Here is a 17559-nt window from a genome sequence, read left to right on the forward strand (position 1 = left end):
CGCGTGTCATGAAAGGCCATCTTCCCTGAAATTGTCCACAGAATGACGATATTTTCTGAGTATCTATCCATTAGGAATGTAAGGGTACGTAAACATAGTTCTGACGTTTCAAATGGCAAGATATCCATCGATTTTTCATATGCATTCACTTTTTCCTCAGTCGTTAAATAAAGAATAATCAAAACAATTGGTATTTCAATTTTTAAAATGACTTGTTGTTTTTTTTTATTTTTAAGTAGACCTGAATTGTAATGAGTCGAAGTGTTGTAAAGAAGATGTGTTCTGTATTAAATAACAATTTTTTTATCAGTTTATGAATAATAAACAATGAACTATATACCATTAACTTTTAGTAAATTTTCTATACATTAATTTTGGTATCGTAAGTATTGGTCACCTTAAGATATAAAAAAAAATATAGAAATTCAAGTGTAATTATATAAGAACAAAAGTAGTTCTTCAAATTATACATATAAAAAAAAAATTGAAACGAAATTTGTGTAAAATATGTTTAACTGGCATTAACTTCTGAAAAAAATTATTCTCAGCCACCATTTTCCAGAAGAAAGAGGAAAAGATGGATTTGTAACTAACCATGTAGTTTTAAAATAATTATAAAAATTATACCTATTATTTACATCTGTTTATAATCAGTCGTATAACTGTTTATAACAGTTTAATAACTGTTACAATCAAGACTAACTTACTAACTTTAACACAAGTGATTACTAATATTGCATCTTAATTTTATTTTTGATTCCTATTTTGCTGAATAATGTAAATATAAATGTATAGTTACCCAATTGTTACTCTTACTAAAAAGGTCATTGAATTAATCTCATGCTCTTTAAGTTAGAAATTAACGTATAAAGAGCAATGCTCGTTAAGCTCTGACAGCTTTTCAAATTTAATAAAGAACACGCTTCACTACTCGTTATAAATATCGAAGTCGACACATCTTCAATATTAAATAATACATAGTCTCCGAAGTACAAACGTATTGTAATTGACTTATCGAGAAGTAAATAAAAATGGACCAATTAATTTGCGTGAAAGCGAATATTTATCTCACAAAAACGTAGAGAGTAATTAATTGATGGTATTAATATTTGCCTGGTTAATATTCGCGCATTATAACAAGGTTTATAGGGGCGCGGATTGGGAATTGTATTGATTGACCGAATGACATTTCGAAGCACAAAATTTAAAGATAAACGATAAAAATTTTCTCGCGTCGTTATTCCATCTATTTTTACAGTTCTGCTGCGTATGCTTATATAATGCATATTTTATTCCTCTCTACCTATTGAATATCTTCATCGTTATACAGCGCTACGTTGAAAAGACATCTCGGATTTCGCATTAACGTAAGAGACTTTCAACGGTTCGAAATAGAGGAATCTTCAAAGAAAAGAATATACAATACGTTTTCAATATGGAAGACAAAGTCGTTGCTTCCTGGAAATAAAATATGTAAAGATGGAGCTAGCATGCAATTTATTGAAAACCCGCTGCGGTGGATCTACTGTTTCGCCAATGAGAATCTTTGTCCCATTAATTTGTTTTATAGAAAGCAGCGTCGCCCTACGTCGTATAAAACGAAAAAAAGGGAAGAAGGCAACACATAAAACCACAGGGAAAGCCACATGTTGGCTATGGTTTACGAGGATCTGATTTAAAGGTTCTGCTGAAGTGCGAGGCTGAGATTCAGTGGAAGAGAAGCAATTTACTTCTTTAATACTGGCCAATTTCCTATTTACTTGCCTTTCATTGTCCTGTTTCTCCGAATTTATACAAAACTAAAAGTTGCCGATACATTATTATTTTTTTTTCATTGCTATTTTATTTCTGAGCACTACTGTATATAAAAACGCTTAATAATAATAATAATTAATAATTACCTATTATATAATATCATATAATCATATATGTAATCATGTATTATATCTTGTACAAAATACACATAAGTATGTAGTATGTATTTATGTGAACAATAAATATATTTTATAATATGAATTAATATTATTATTATATAACATATTTATTATTACATATTTATAATAATTATTACAATATTATTTACACACATCTTTATTATTCACATAAGTACATTGTACATACTTATATTGTGTACAAGATTAATTTGCACAATAGCAAGGTATTGCCAGACGTTTTTACAAATAATTTCTTTACCAGTTATCGCAGAAATAATAATGGAAATAAAACGACCATCCATTCGGAGTTTGCTGGTGAGTCGGTTAATGAGACTGACCCAACAACCCTTCCCCTATCTGAACTAAATTGATACTCTTTAAAACTCAGAAAAACGTATGAAAACGTGAAAAATAACAGAAAATTTCCTCTCATACTAAAATGAAAAATAATCTTTTCTGGATGCTCAGCGGTGAATATACCGACATGAACGGAAAACATTAAATAACTTTCTTGAATACTGGCCGTTTTCTATGTAATTTTTGTAATTACCATACGTAGGTGGTTTTTAGTTTTTTCATGCGTTTATGAAGATAGTCTACACTGACTGGTATTAAAGTTCAAATAATAAAAGGATTCATTACGAAAGAATGGAGGATATTGTTACAGAATTAATTTGCTCTTAGTACTAAAAGAGAAATGTGGTATTATCTACTAACCATTCTTCCATTTACTCAATGAAAGAAGAAGAAGAATATTAGTTGAAATTATTTAAATAATTATATGCATGGTATATTCATCAAAGAACGAAGTATGACGATATCAAATATTAACGACGACTAGTAATTTCTTTATGACTGTTAACGAAATATCTTTTCTAAAAAAAACACTTTAAATTATCAGAAACGAGACTACAAAATAGTCTTGAAGTTGCTAGTCGCTTTTATTTAAAAATAAAATCTGTAAAGGATTAGACTAACAAACGCATCGACAATTTAAACGCATGACAATCATGTTTTCTTTATCAACCTTCTATTACGTGAAGTGGCAGATTGGTAGCCCAATGAAAACAGTCTATGTAAAGTTTGCTGAGGAAGTTGTATAAAATTAGCACATAATGTTTTCTTATCGAGACATTCAACAGACCTGCATATTCAGCCACTTATCGTTTAGATTGAGTATTAATTAATTCATAGACGTATAAATAACTGGCAAATCATTTTTTATTCGAAGGGTGAAACGAAATTTATATAGCAGAAGATGAATTTTTCTTCTTTCATTTAAGGTTATTCCTGAATAATCAGTAAGTGTGATTAATCATGACTGATCGGTAATCAGACACAATTAATGAATAACGAATAGTTAAACACGATTAGTGATTAATGAATAACGAATAGTTAAACACGATTAGTGATTAATAAATAATTAAAGGTAGTTAGTTCTAAAGGTTACAAATTACTGATTTTTTTTTTAACTACTTGGAAAAATTCTTTTCCTAAATATAATATTATTATTCTACATTTCGACCTTACTTTAGGTTCTTTGTAGAAACAAAGTAAATATATGTACAATAATAAAAAGGAACATAAGGTTTAGAATGATATATAATCATGTGTAACAATGAAGATTACTTCCATACATTTAATTTTAGTTATTGTGAGGCCCTTTACCTGTAGCAGCAATAAAGACCCAAGGAATCGGTACGTACCGTCGAATCATTTCGTTTATTACTACTCACATCTGGTCGCCAGAACCTTTAGCCTTAGCAGTAGAGTCTTTGTTTTGCATTTCTCACGTCGAGGTATTGGCTTGGCTTTATTACTTGCTACGGTCAACTTGGAAAACCCAGACCTTCTGTCCACGTCACTTTAATTTGCCATTTCCACCCGAATTTTAGCCAACCAATAGACCAATCAGAAACTGTTTTTCCCTCACCCTTAACACACAAAAATTGTACGCCTACTTCGACTGTTCGTAGAAGCGTTTTCATTCTGTCTCTAACTAGCCATTACACCACAACGTCCGAATAAAGTCTGTTAGTAAAAATACAATCTCGCATTCAACAATTTTTCACTAAGTTACAGTCCACTGATCTCCATTTGTTCAGGAATCCTAACTGATTCCACGCGTCGTTTAATCGTCGCTAAAAACTGTCGACGCTGCGACGCACATACAGTTATTTATGACAGTAAATTATAAACCTAGTTACAAGTAAAAAGTTACTAGTAAAATTTACAAAAGTAATCACGAAATAATCACTGTCTAACTGTAGATAATACTGTTGAAATAAATTCATGTGATATACTCGATTCCATCCCTACTTTCAATGTTGTCGAATTTTATGTATCCAAACCACCGGCTAACGAAGCAAGAGGAGCCAGTGTTCCCCTTGACAAAGCAACTGGTGAGAGGTCTTTCAAATCGATCCTTTCGTTGGCTCCACACAGTCGCTTTAACTCTTAAATCGCAGAACTAGTTGTGCTTTAACTCTCGCAGCCACGAATCATTTGTTTGCGATAGCTGTCAGGACAGCGTGCGAAACAAAAACAGGATACCATTTATAAATTCGTTAAAAATTAAATTTTTATGGTATCACGCTGAAACAAAACCGCGCTCACCAACGATAAATAAAGGATTTCGATGATGGCTTAATTAAACTGCTTGAACAGTTCATACTGGCCACAAAATGGTATAATTCGTTGAATTATTGAAACATATGGAAACAGTGGACTTTGGAGAGCAATATATTTATAATATTACAGGTCATTTTTAACTTCAACCTTTCAATCCATACTTTTGGATCTTTTTCAAAATTTATATCTTTGGTCAGATTACGAGTTCAATAAAAAGAAATGAATTGATTTGTTCGTTGTTCATAGGTCCTTCTGTGAGGTTCAACACATTTATTAAATATGCATACTAGAACAGAATGAGTTCTTTTATTTTTATAATAACATACAAATTGTTACGAAAAGTTAATTAAATTTTAAATTTAATGCATAACGAAAATTGTAGGGTTAAATCTGTCAAAGTTCTGTAACGTTACGTGCACAAAATAATTTATTTACCATATACATATATGCTCGAAGTTCGAAGTGATGGTTATGGTGAATTTTTAAGAAAAGTTGATTATGAAGATTAGTTAAAACAATTGGCAATATTACATACACTTCAATTTACGAGATTCATCTGAATTATTTGCATTGTGAAGTAGAGTTAATCTTTCGAAAATACACGTATTCTTTTTGAAGTGATATAACATCATACTCTTATTGCATACGAGGAGCTGAATTTCTAGTTTTATCCACTGCAGTTTTCACACATCTGTTTAGGATCTAGGAAATAATGGGAAAGGTCCTCAATGACACTTGAGAGGGCAGGCCATATCCTAAACCTTTTCTTTTCTTATTCTGCAGTGACAGATATATACATTGTACATATATTCTCAGTACACTTATTTTTGTAGCAAAATAAAAGGTTGAATTATAGTAAATATTCCAACAATATTGTTAGACATTCCATATACATCGCCAAATCCAAAAAGTCTACAGTGACAGATACATACCTTGTACGTAGATTCTCAGTACATTTATTTTTGTAGTAAAATAAAATGTTGAATTATAGTAAATATTCCAACAATATTTTTAGACATTCCATATACATCGCCAAATCCAAAAAGTCTACAGTGACAGATATATACCTTGTACGTAGATTCTCAGTACACTTTTTTTCGTAGTAAAGTAAAAGGTTGAATTATAATAAATATGCTAACAATGTTGTTAGATATTCCATATACATCGTCAAATTCAAAAAGTCTACGCTATCCTCGACTGCCACTAATCCTTGATTTCCACTTTCCAAATACCAGTAATTGGTTTACCAGTGCTTGAAACGTTGATCGTCGTTTCGTAGAACCAAAACAATTCCTTTGGCGTGCGCGCGCGCAGATCTATCGAGGGTAGATCAGGTCAGTCACACAATATTAACCTGCCGTAACAGGAAGAAGAAACGAGTACCTCTTTCCTGGGTGAAGATCGCAGGCTCGCTTTTACCGTCGATTCGCCCAACCCCCATGGAACTCGCGTATATTCGAGCGACCTGGCGAGCCCAGCGGGCGAACGAGGTGGATGTAGTGACGTATCGACCGACGGGGTTGCTTGGGGTCACCTGGGGTCACCAAAGTTCATAGCGTCTCTTGGTTCACGAACTCGCCGAAAGTACAGCCGCCGTTCCGTATTGTTAAATGACCGTTTTGTAAAAATCGACCCATTTCACACGAAACACCCGTTCCAACGCTTTCAGCGGCAATTAATCCACCGCCACGCGTGATCATTCGCCCCCTTGTTGGCGAAACAAGTCTGAACGACACGACGCGTCAGAAGTACACCTTCGAGTCACGAATTTCAGTAAATGTGTGAAATTACTGGCAAAGAATCGGTGCGAGCTTGATTAATAAGTAATAGAGACACGTGAGGAACTGTGTCAAGCACTTATGTACGATATATTCTGTATAAAGTGGTACGAGTTATTTTGTTAGAAACTAATGAAGGTATCTTCTCCATTTTTAATAGAGTTAACACTAGGTTTACAAAGCACAAGCATTTTTTATAATTCCGAATTGCACATGGAAAGTTACAGAAACCATTTACGTTTTTTATCAATCATTTATGCTGACTTTTATCGACATAATGAAACAAGCATACAGTCAGTCCCATAAGTATTTGTATCTTGTATCTCCATTGAAGAAAGTCTAAAATAAATGACAGGATTGACATTTGCAAATGAATATTCCATTATAAACATGTAAATGAATAAACTTTACGTGTGTATATTTATTGATAATGCAAAATTTATTTGAAAACGTCTAATTTATTATTTAATTCAGATAAATTTCTTTAATGCACATGATGAGTACGAATACTCGTGAAAACATTGCTTCAGTAATGGAATTAATAATAGCTAGCTTAATAATAGTTCAGAAGAAATTTTATTGTAGTAACTGAAATTGCGTTACTCAAATTATGTAACTTTGGATTTCAATTGTTACGTTGGTCTATTTAGTAACTCTGACTATCACTATCTAGGAATAAATCAAAATTAAGCCAAGCAGCTATGAGTTGTGCAAACAAAACAAAAATTTTGAGTACACGCATGGTAACGGCTTCTTTTGAGCTGATGCATTAGCTGATTAGTTCTATCAACATAACGCGAAGCTACAGTTTGGTTTCAATTTTTCTATTACAAGCTACACGATGGCATTTGTTGGCATACTTTTTCTGTAGATGAAAAGCTGGATAAACGAATAAGAAATACACGACTTTTTATTCGTTTATGATTTAATAAAAATAAGAATTTAAATTATAGCGAATAAAAAGTTATCTGTACAATTATTCAATCCAATAAACATCATGAATAGATTGTTATACGTTTAATTTTATTTGGTATCTATGATTCGAATTAAATATTAACCATCTCTGCATGCCAGTATTTAATGTAATTGGACTACGCGTATAAAACGTAGGAAAACGTGAAATGACGGGTCAAATTGCTTTCCAGTTTGTATTAAAATGTCAAATTCAATATGCAAAATTTGACACGTAACGAATGAAAAGGCTAAGGAGTACAACTACATTGACTCGTCTAAAAGCAAATTACTATTTTAAACTTTTGACATAAAGGTTATATCATCTGACATGTTCAAATTTGAATACGTAAATGTATATATATTTATATATTTATCTCTATCTTGTAGAATTGAAAAATATTGGGAAATGGTGCAACATTATTTGTTAATAATATTTGTTCAGTTGACATCGATTTAAAAATGTCCACAGAATATTTTTATACAATAGCGTAATCGTTTTTGAACATTTTTATTTTTTCCTCTTTTTCCAGTGAGAGTACAAGACTAAAAATTGTATTATTATCGAGTAAACAAAGGTATAACAAAAATTCTACTCTACATTTGAGACCATATATACAACAATATACTGTACAAATTTGGACTAGTAGTCTAGAAGATTCTATGGCGGCCAAATAAAAATATGTAATGGAATTTCGAGACAAAATTAATGCGACGCCATTTTTGAATATTTTTCAATAGAAACTTTACAAGATATACTTCAAAGTGCACATGTTCGTACATACAAATTTAGATTGTTTACTTTGCCTTGTTTTCGTGTTGAAAATTCATAAAGAATTCCTTTTTAGGAGTAGTGACAGAAAGGATGTCTGACCATGGACGACATATTCTACTTCTGAATTGCAAGGAAAGAAATCGAAAGCCATTGATGCATTTATAAGCAAAGATTAAACGATTAAGTCAATTTTAGAGTTAATAACAGAGTATATTTTTGGTTATTGAAATTGTTTTTTTTGATACATACGAAAATAAGTACTTAAATAATTATCGAACTCATAGAGTATTAATCAACGGCTTACAATACAAAACACTCCACATTTAACTTCATAAATGAATATAATTCATATTTTTGTACTTTTAGAACACAAAGTGCATCAAAATTTAACGATATTAATCAAATATGTAGATGCTTGATTTTGGTGCTTTAATTAATGGAATACCATCAATTAAAATTTAACGTTGTGCAACGTAAACTATAAATTAAGTTACGCGTAATCTGAATCCACCTCGTTTATAATACCAAATGAGGGCGCTCTTGTATAAATTATACCCGAATATACTAAGAATTTCGAAAGAAAGGATAGTATTCAAAATCCAGTCACAGATTTCATATGATTCTTTAACTCTAACTTCATAAATAATAATCTTAATAAATTTTTGAGTACATATACATTAAAATTTAATTATATAATTTAGAGTATATATATACATTTTAATTTAGAATTTGGATCGCAGGACGTGTTTTGTTTAGTTTGACCAACTAGACCCAGAGTGTACAGGGTGTCCCAGCCTTAGTGATACAGCGCTCTAACTCCAACACTATCGGCCGAATGTGAAATTCCAAATATGGAAATTGCATGGTAAAATGGGGCTCATGTTTCAGCAAGAAGGAATTTTTGTTAACTTTGTTATTTAACAAGATATGATGGTCAAGTTTCGTTTTTCAAATGGAACTATATATTTTTTTGTGTACCATGCGATAGTACTTCTCAAGACGAATTCATTAAGCTTTAATGTATTTACCCGATTTTTATTAGTTTTCAAGCTATAACGCTTCAAAGTTTGCTAATTTTCAAGGAAAAACCTCGATTCGACCCCGGGCGGTCCCATTGATGCCGAAAGCACCATGGGGTTCTTGAAATCTATACGGAGGGTCTCGCTTGTGATTCCAGGCCCAAGGAAGGAAAACAGGAAAAGTATTACTTACCTAGAAAATTTTCGGCGCTACAAGTAATGCATCAGTAGCGGTCAATACTTTTCTCGTTTTCCTTCCTTGGGCCTGGGATCGCAAGCGAGACCCTCCGTATCGATTTCAAGAACCCCATGGTGCTTACCGCATCAATAGGACCGCCCGGCGTCGAATCGAGGTTTTTCCTTGAAAATTAGCAAACTTTGAAGCGTTATAGCTTGAAAACTAATAAAAATCGGGTAAATACATTAAAGCTTAATGAATTCGTCTTGAGAAGTACTATCGCATGGTACACAAAAAAATATATAGTTCCATTTGAAAAACGAAACTTGACCATCATATCTTGTTAAATAACAAAGTTAACAAAAATTCCTTCTTGCTGAAACATGAGCCCCATTTTACCATGCAATTTCCATATTTGGAATTTCACATTCGGCCGATAGTGTTGGAGTAGAGCGCTGTATCACTAAGGCTGGGACACCCTGTATAAATACTACTGAGGTAAGGCCATTAGACTATCAGGTATATTGTGAGTAAACGCAAACCAATCTCTCCTGTTATCATCACCCATTCCCTTGGAATACGATATGTCATTTTTACGTGACGTATATAGAAGATAAACGTTAAAATCTTCTGTAAACATTGGAAATTGGAGCGAACTGATTAACTGACACGCATCAGATCCTTTCACGGTTAGGAAAACGGGATCATGTGCGTTGCAGCGTTCAACATACAATTTTCCAATATTGAGAATTAAAAATCTGCTAGCGTCATGGTTTGCCAACCACAGAAAACAAATAAAACAATATACAGTACCGCGAAACAGCAATTATCAAAAAAGAGACATGAAAGTTATAAGTACAAAGTTGAAAGAACATTGCTCGATATAACTGAGAGATCTCGAAATACAGAAACGAGTGAAATGGACTGAATTTTAAAGTGAAAAATTACTTAAATATCAGAAACGAATGAAATACACTATTCAGAGCGTTGCATAAGAATTCAATTATGTAATAGAGTCATAATGAAGGGCAAAAGAAAATTAGATAATAAAATGGTAAAAAGGTTTCTTGTTCTTTCATTTCGCAAACGATATGCTAAGAAAAATAAATCGATTTGATTTTTAACATAGTTACACCTGGTTTTTAAAATATGTAAAATATATAAATATGTAAAGAAATATGTTATGCCTGTACCTATACCTAATTCTTAAAATATATAATGGTTAAAATGGTTATACCTAATGCATGTTTAAATAACATAAGCACGCGTAATCCAAACTTAGTTCCAATATAACAAATGCTAAAAGCCTGTCATTTCCTCAAACTAACGTTGTTCATCATTTAAAAAATGAAGTAAAAAAAATTATTCGATATAAAATTTGTATTGCCCATCCTGGCGCATACTGCTAAAAATTAATTAAAATAAGATATAATAATATTCCTGAACAGAATTACAAATTTGAAATTATTCTGCAATAATTTATCCTTGGTGAATTATTTGGACTATTTTTACAAAAAAGATATTTTATTGGAAATATTAGTTTGCATTTTGTGTGTTCGAATGGTTTGTCCTCGAGGCTGGTATAAAATTATTCTATTAATGCTGTTTTTTCAACTGCACGATTAAAAATGAATATTTTCATGCCTCGTATGGTGACACTGCGATTGTTTTGCAGTATGATCGGTGCCATGCCAGCGGTGGCAGTTCGCCACGAACGTAAACGACAGGAAAAAAGGTTAAAACGCCCCAGCCAGCTTTACCTAGGGGGCCAATGGATGCCACCACCTCAAGGCTCGCCGCCCACCCCTAGTCCTCATGGGCACAACAACCACCTGGAGCCTTTACCCGAGTTGTATCTCTGTGGCAAGGTAATTCTTTTCTTATGTTCACGCCGTAATAACGAACATCGTCGAGCTAACGCAACTATTTATTGATTTTAAGTGAGTATACCCAACGCATCGCGAAACATTTAAGCGAGATTATCGCATTCTCGCGTTGAGTCGAAGAGCAAGATCATCTTTGCGATGTATTTCTGAACCCTGAAATTGTATTTTAATTGTAAATTACTAGTGTCCTGAGAATACTTTCATCGAAGAATAAAATAAAAAATCGAAGATGAAGAACTGTTGTTTATCACAGATTTACTTACAAAAATGCATCTAAAAATGTGGCCTGGTCTAAATTATCTATTGACACCATATCGATGTGGGCTGCATAACCTTACATAAGTTAGTGTTATTTTTCTCTAAACTTATTTTTAGGTACACTGGATTTTTATTCATTTTTACTTTAATGATTTAAATTCTATAGTAAAAGGACCACAAAACGTGTCCTTTTAATACAGAGGTCTACTTGTCTATAAGTTCGGACATACGCAGGGTGTCAATTCTACAACAAATTTCAAACAAAAAATTGCTCTTAGACATTTTCTTTGTGGCCTTATTCTCGAGTATTTTCACTTTTAATTTCATTTCTGTGTTTTCGACTTGACACTCGTTAAACGGTCATAACTCTACCAAATTACAGCGCAAACTTAAAACTAAGTGTACTTAAATTTCCCATCTCCCTAACACCAAACCAAAATTCATTACGAAGATTTAACAAGTGAAAAATTAAGTCAAACTTTACATTGTGAAAATTTCAAAAAGTTTGACTTTTTCTGTATGCGTTTTTCGGTTTTAAATACATAGTTGTTTGGCGGGCACTCTTCGGGAAAAACTTCCTCGAAGTCTCAGCTTTTGAATGGTTTTGTCAAAAAAAATTATACGGTGGTATTTTAGGGAGAAAATGACGTTTAAATGCAGAAAAGTGTTCAAAATGTCCGCCTCCTAAAACAAAACTTATCGGTTCTCCAGCGTCGACAACATTGATTTTTTGCTTTGTGAAAACGATCGTGCTCCAATCTCCATATCATTTATCGATACACCGAGGTTGATTTTGGTTAAATTGTCTCTAAAAACGAAAATTCTATCGATACATGTTCAAAAACAATTATTATTCACCTCGCACTCAGGCTCTACACACGGCTGGGAGAGGCTTGAGGTGTAAAAAAACCAGTTGTTTTCCTAATTGGAGAGCCTCGGGAGTGTCACTAAAAAAAATATATCAAACCCGATGTCAAGTTAATTTTAAAGTAACAAGTCGATTTTTGTTGAGAAATATTGATTTTTAACTAAAAACCTATGCTTTTCTGGATTTAAACGTCATTTTCTTCCGAAAAGCTGAGACTTCGAGGAAGTTTTTCCCGAGGAGTGCCCGCGAAACAACTATGTCTTTGCAACCGAAAAACGAATACTGAAAAAATCAAATTTTTTTAAACTTACACAATGTAGAGTTTGACCTAATTTTTCACGTGTTAAATCTACGTAATAAATTTTGGTTTGGCATCAAGGAGATGGAAAATTTAACGCTCTTTCGAATGGTATACTTACTTTTAAGTTTGCACTATAATTTGGTGGAGTTATGGCCATTTAAAGAGTGTCAAGTCGAAAACACAGAAATGAAATTAAAAGTGAAAATACTCGAGAATAAGGCGACACAAAGAAAATGTCTAAGAGTAATTTTTTGTTGGAAATTTGTTGAAGAATTCTCTGCGTATGTTCGAACTAATACGTAGACACCCTGTATATAGTTTGCTATATTTAAAATGTAGAGGAACAAAATTGTCAGACGAAGATTGTCTAGTTGTGAAACTGTTGTTCGATTTTGGGAAATTAATTATTACGTCAGTTCTGGACCGAATCGCCTAAGGATGAGTTTTCATGTCTGTCAGCGACCGAAAGTTATTTAACAAAATCATTGTCGTTCAACAGATATCGGGTCTTCACGCAGTGGTGGTGTGCCTATTGTTGGGTGCAGTGGTGCTAGTTGTTGGTCTAGTCCAACTCGCCCCAGGCGCAACGACCACCGACCATAGACTCGCTCTACTCGTGGCGGGTTCTATTCTGCTCCTCCTCGGTGAGCACCATTTTCTCAGTGCATGAGACTCAAATGGTCGAGTCCCTTATCTAAATAAAGATTTCGAACCTATACGTGTGTTAGATCGTCCTAAAAGTTTCTTTCATTGCATTAGTAAGTAGTACACAATATTTTATCTTTTCTGTTACATTATTCAATTACGTCCATTTTGCTCTATTATTGTTTTAACATCAATTACTTATAAGAGATAAAGGTAGCTATTTATAGAAACACCGCCACACAAAACAGCTGAATGTAAGTCGCGAAAGAAACTTTTCGGACAACCTAATACATAAATTTGCAAGAAGGTAGGCGGTTTTATAATTTTATTTTTTATTTCAAATTGAGATATTTATGAGTTTATGTAGGAATAGCATAGCGAAGAAGAATATTTCCAGAATTTTGTATAGATATAAATAGATCTATAAGATATTTGCATGTTGCATTGGAAGAGTAGTCGTACTGAATACTATCCGTTGAGGATCATTATTCTCTATTTTCATATACTTCTGTTTTTTTTTCCAAATCTCTGATATTTATAATTTCATTTAATAGTACCGTATGTGAAAAATTATATTTTTAGAATTTTTGGTTGTCCGTCCATCTGTTTGTCTATCTGTCTGTTTGCCTACCTGCCTGCCTGCCTGTCTGTTTGAATGTTGTACACGTGTAGACGTCTTTCCAAAATATCTGCCAGATGTGCATGATATCTCGCCTATCTCTCCGTTGACTGCAAAAATGAGCATAACCAAAGTTACTCAAAATTGAATATGAAAATCCTATTGTATACAAATTCTCAGCCTGTTTGATGGTAATCGAAATACAAACTCTTCCTGCCTATTATAGTACTACAAACGACAAACAATGCTATCTCGAACAATGCCAGGTAATTCAGATTGTAACGAATGATAAATACATATCCTTTAATCCATTGTTTATACGGTAAAAATTCAAATTTGAATTACAAAATGATGTAATGATTAAATTTCACGTTGAATAGACAAAAGCACGTATCGATAACTGTCCAACGGTATAAACGTTGATAATAAATCACTACATGGTGTTTTCAGTTATCATGTATTATTCGAATAAAATTTTGCTTACTTTTGGTGAAAGTACTCGGAGGAAATTCTTAAATTCTAATAAAATACTTTGGCCCAAGCTGGACAAATAGCCGAATTTGTAATTCAAGGAAAGGTGTCACTTTGTTTGTCCTTCCAACAGGTGTGAACGAAAGTGGTCAATCGTTCATTAATACTTTTAATATACCATTCACATAAGATATGCAGAAAGCATATACCTTTTTCTGATAAAACATACGTAAATTTCATGTACATGGTATGTTCAATATATTAATGAACTGTATATACAGTATATTCTATTATTATTAAGAATATTATGTATTGCTGGTTGGAAGCAATAGTAAGATAACTTAAACTTTTTAAATTGTATTAAGAAACATTTTCTGATATATTTCATACAGCATACAATGTTACAATACACGTTATCAAAGGAAAAAAGTACACAAGAATAATAACATTTGTATTATACTACTTAAATAATGGATATATTACAAAATCACACCTACATTCCTTATATAAATGCTCCTCGTTGTTCTCGTTAAATGTCAACACCACTATAAACATACATCACGTTTTCTTCCTACGTAACAACCTACTCATATTTCATTTCCTATACATCTCAGTACATATATCATATTTTGATTTGCTTTTTCATACCATTTAAATAGAAACCTTCAAGAAAATATTTCTGAAGAGTTTACATTCACGTACTCCCATAGAATCAATGACAAAGCATGCCAAACTTTCAATATCCTCTCAGAGGGATATCCGAGTAGAGATGGTTAACCCTTTACGGACGGATGGGTCTCACACGTTGCATGATCTTCGAGCTCCTGTAAAATAACACTAATCGACCAATTAGGGATTTATATTAGTGAAGTCCTGTTCAATGATATTAAATGTAATCGTTTTCACCATTAGGAGTCGAATTAAACAGTCAACTAGTGCTAGGGACACTAATATGACAACCCATGTTTTCAATTTTCGAACTTGCTAAATAGTGCTGAAAGTTTATGAAAACAAAATATAAATAAGTCTACTTTATTGTTATCTTGGCAAGTAGATCTTTATAAAAGTAGTCTAGAAGTAAAGGATTATACTATGTTAAGTCTATTTTCGTTTAACCCATTCCCTGACAGCCAAATTTAAAGCGTTTTACCTTTGACGCCAAGATTGTATACAGATGTGTAACCTAGGTTATTATTTTAATAATAAAAAGTGATATTGAATTTGTTTTTTGTAAAAAGAAAATTTTTTAATAAATCGTGAAACAAAAGGCTATAAGCTTATCCCTTGCAACCAATTTGAACTACGAGACATCTGGTAAATTGGCAGTGAATGGGTTAAATTGAAATAACATTTTGATGAATATGAACTAAAATAGTATCCTTAGAACGAATGAGTTCTAGGCGTTCCATGTTATAAATTGAGTTTCTAGGGTTGTTTTCTGAGTTCCAACGTTAGAATGTTATTCACAGGACTATTACACTAGTTTACAGCCAAAATGTACATTCAATACCACAATTTTTTCCTTATGTATTTTGGCCTACTAAACTCGAAAATCGCAAGAAAAAGTTTTTCTATGGATAGGTCTTTTTTATATGAATTTTTGAATTTTTTTCCGATTTTTTTCTGACATACCTTCACATTTTAGGCCATATCTTGAGTTAGAAACGTCCGATTGGGTCGCACAAGAAGCTATTGTAAAGGTAATCGAATTTCCAACAATTGTTTTTTACATTATTTTCCAATCGGTTCAATAGTTTAAGTGTTTCGAGCCAATATGTATGAGAAACTATGATTTTTAGGCTAAAATAGAACACTAATATTTCTTCCATCACCATGGAAAAATATAAATTGTCAAATTATGTGCAGTTTCTTATTGTTTACGTATAGATCGCACTGTTACGAAGAAAACAAGCTTTTTGTTGAAGAAAATCTATGGATAAATACCGGAGTTAGGAACAATTGAGTAAAGGTACAAAAATCCCAATTTTACTCTGTTTTTGTATTTGTTTCCTATTTATATAGAAAACATTTATTTAATTAATTTCGATTAGAAATGATTTCGGACTTTACTTTGTCTTCTGTTCTTCGTTGGGTTCGTTTCTCTGATGAAGAACCAAATGTAGTCTCCAAACATTCTTTCATCCCAATATCCTTGATAGCGCTGCTCAATAGTTTAGGGCTTGTGGCTCGGCAGATTATAAATTATAAGGAAGTTGTTGAAGATTTGCTAATAAATTATGGAAAAATGGATATGGATATGAAATGTATATTGTTATTCTATTTGATTTGACAAAATGGAAAAATTTGTACATTTAATTTCAATTTTAATTTCAACAGACGTAAATATGTCGCTCAAAATTCATTTTTTACATTCTCACTTGCATTTTTTCACGGAAAATCTTGGCGATGTAACTGACGAACACGGCGAAAGGTTTCACCAATATATAAAAACTATTGAGGAGCGCTATCAAGGATATTGGGATGAAAGAATGTTAATAGACTACATTTGGTTCCTTATTAGAGAAACGAACCCAATGAATAACAGAAGACAAAGCAAAGGCTGAAATTATTTCTAATCGAAATTAATTAAATAAATGTTTTCTATGTAAATAGGAAACAAATACAAAAACAGAGTAAAAATGGGATTTTTTTACCTTTACTCAATTTTTCCTAACTCCGGTATTTATCCATAGATTTTCTTCAACAAAAAGCTTGTTTTCTTTGTAACAGTGCGATCTATACGTAAACAATAAGAAACTGGACATAATTTGACAATTTATATTTTTTCATGGTGATGGAAGAAATATTCGTGTTCTATTTTAGCCTAAAAATCATAGTTTCTCATACATATTGGCTCGAAACACTTAAACTATTGAACCGATTGGAAAATAATGTAAAAAACCATTGTTGGAAATTCGATTACCTTTACAATAGCTTCTTGTGCGACCCAATCGGACGTTTCTAACTCAAGATATGGCCTAAAATGTGAAGGTATGTCAGAAAAAAATTGGAAAAAAATTCAAAAATTCATATAAAAAAGACCTATCCATAGAAAAACTTTTTCTTGCGATTTTCGAGTTTAGTAGGCCAAAATACAGAAGGAAAAAGTTGTGGCATTGAATGTACATTTTTTCTTTTTTTGTAAACTAGTGTTATTAGTATAATTTCAATTCACCGGCGAGAAAGGCGAGTCGTCGGTAAAGAGTTAAATTGATTTTGATCGATCTAACAAAGGCACCTCGATT

The 17559-nt window shown here is 32.4% G+C and overlaps 1 protein-coding gene across 1 annotated transcript in view; it reads left to right on the forward strand.

The window, feature by feature from the left end:
• The window catches only part of LOC128872794 (uncharacterized), a 148964-nt gene that overhangs the window by 114714 nt on the left and 16691 nt on the right, over nt 1-17559 (forward strand). The window contains exons 2-3 of the mRNA XM_054115832.1: nt 10942-11134; nt 13079-13223. Coding sequence (XP_053971807.1) covers nt 10943-11134; nt 13079-13223 — 337 coding nt within the window. The 5' untranslated portion in view covers nt 10942. The remainder of the gene's footprint in view (nt 1-10941; nt 11135-13078; nt 13224-17559) is intronic.

Source organism: Hylaeus volcanicus, chromosome 2 (assembly GCF_026283585.1).
Source record: "Hylaeus volcanicus isolate JK05 chromosome 2, UHH_iyHylVolc1.0_haploid, whole genome shotgun sequence".
Lineage (NCBI taxonomy): Eukaryota > Metazoa > Arthropoda > Insecta > Hymenoptera > Colletidae > Hylaeus > Hylaeus volcanicus.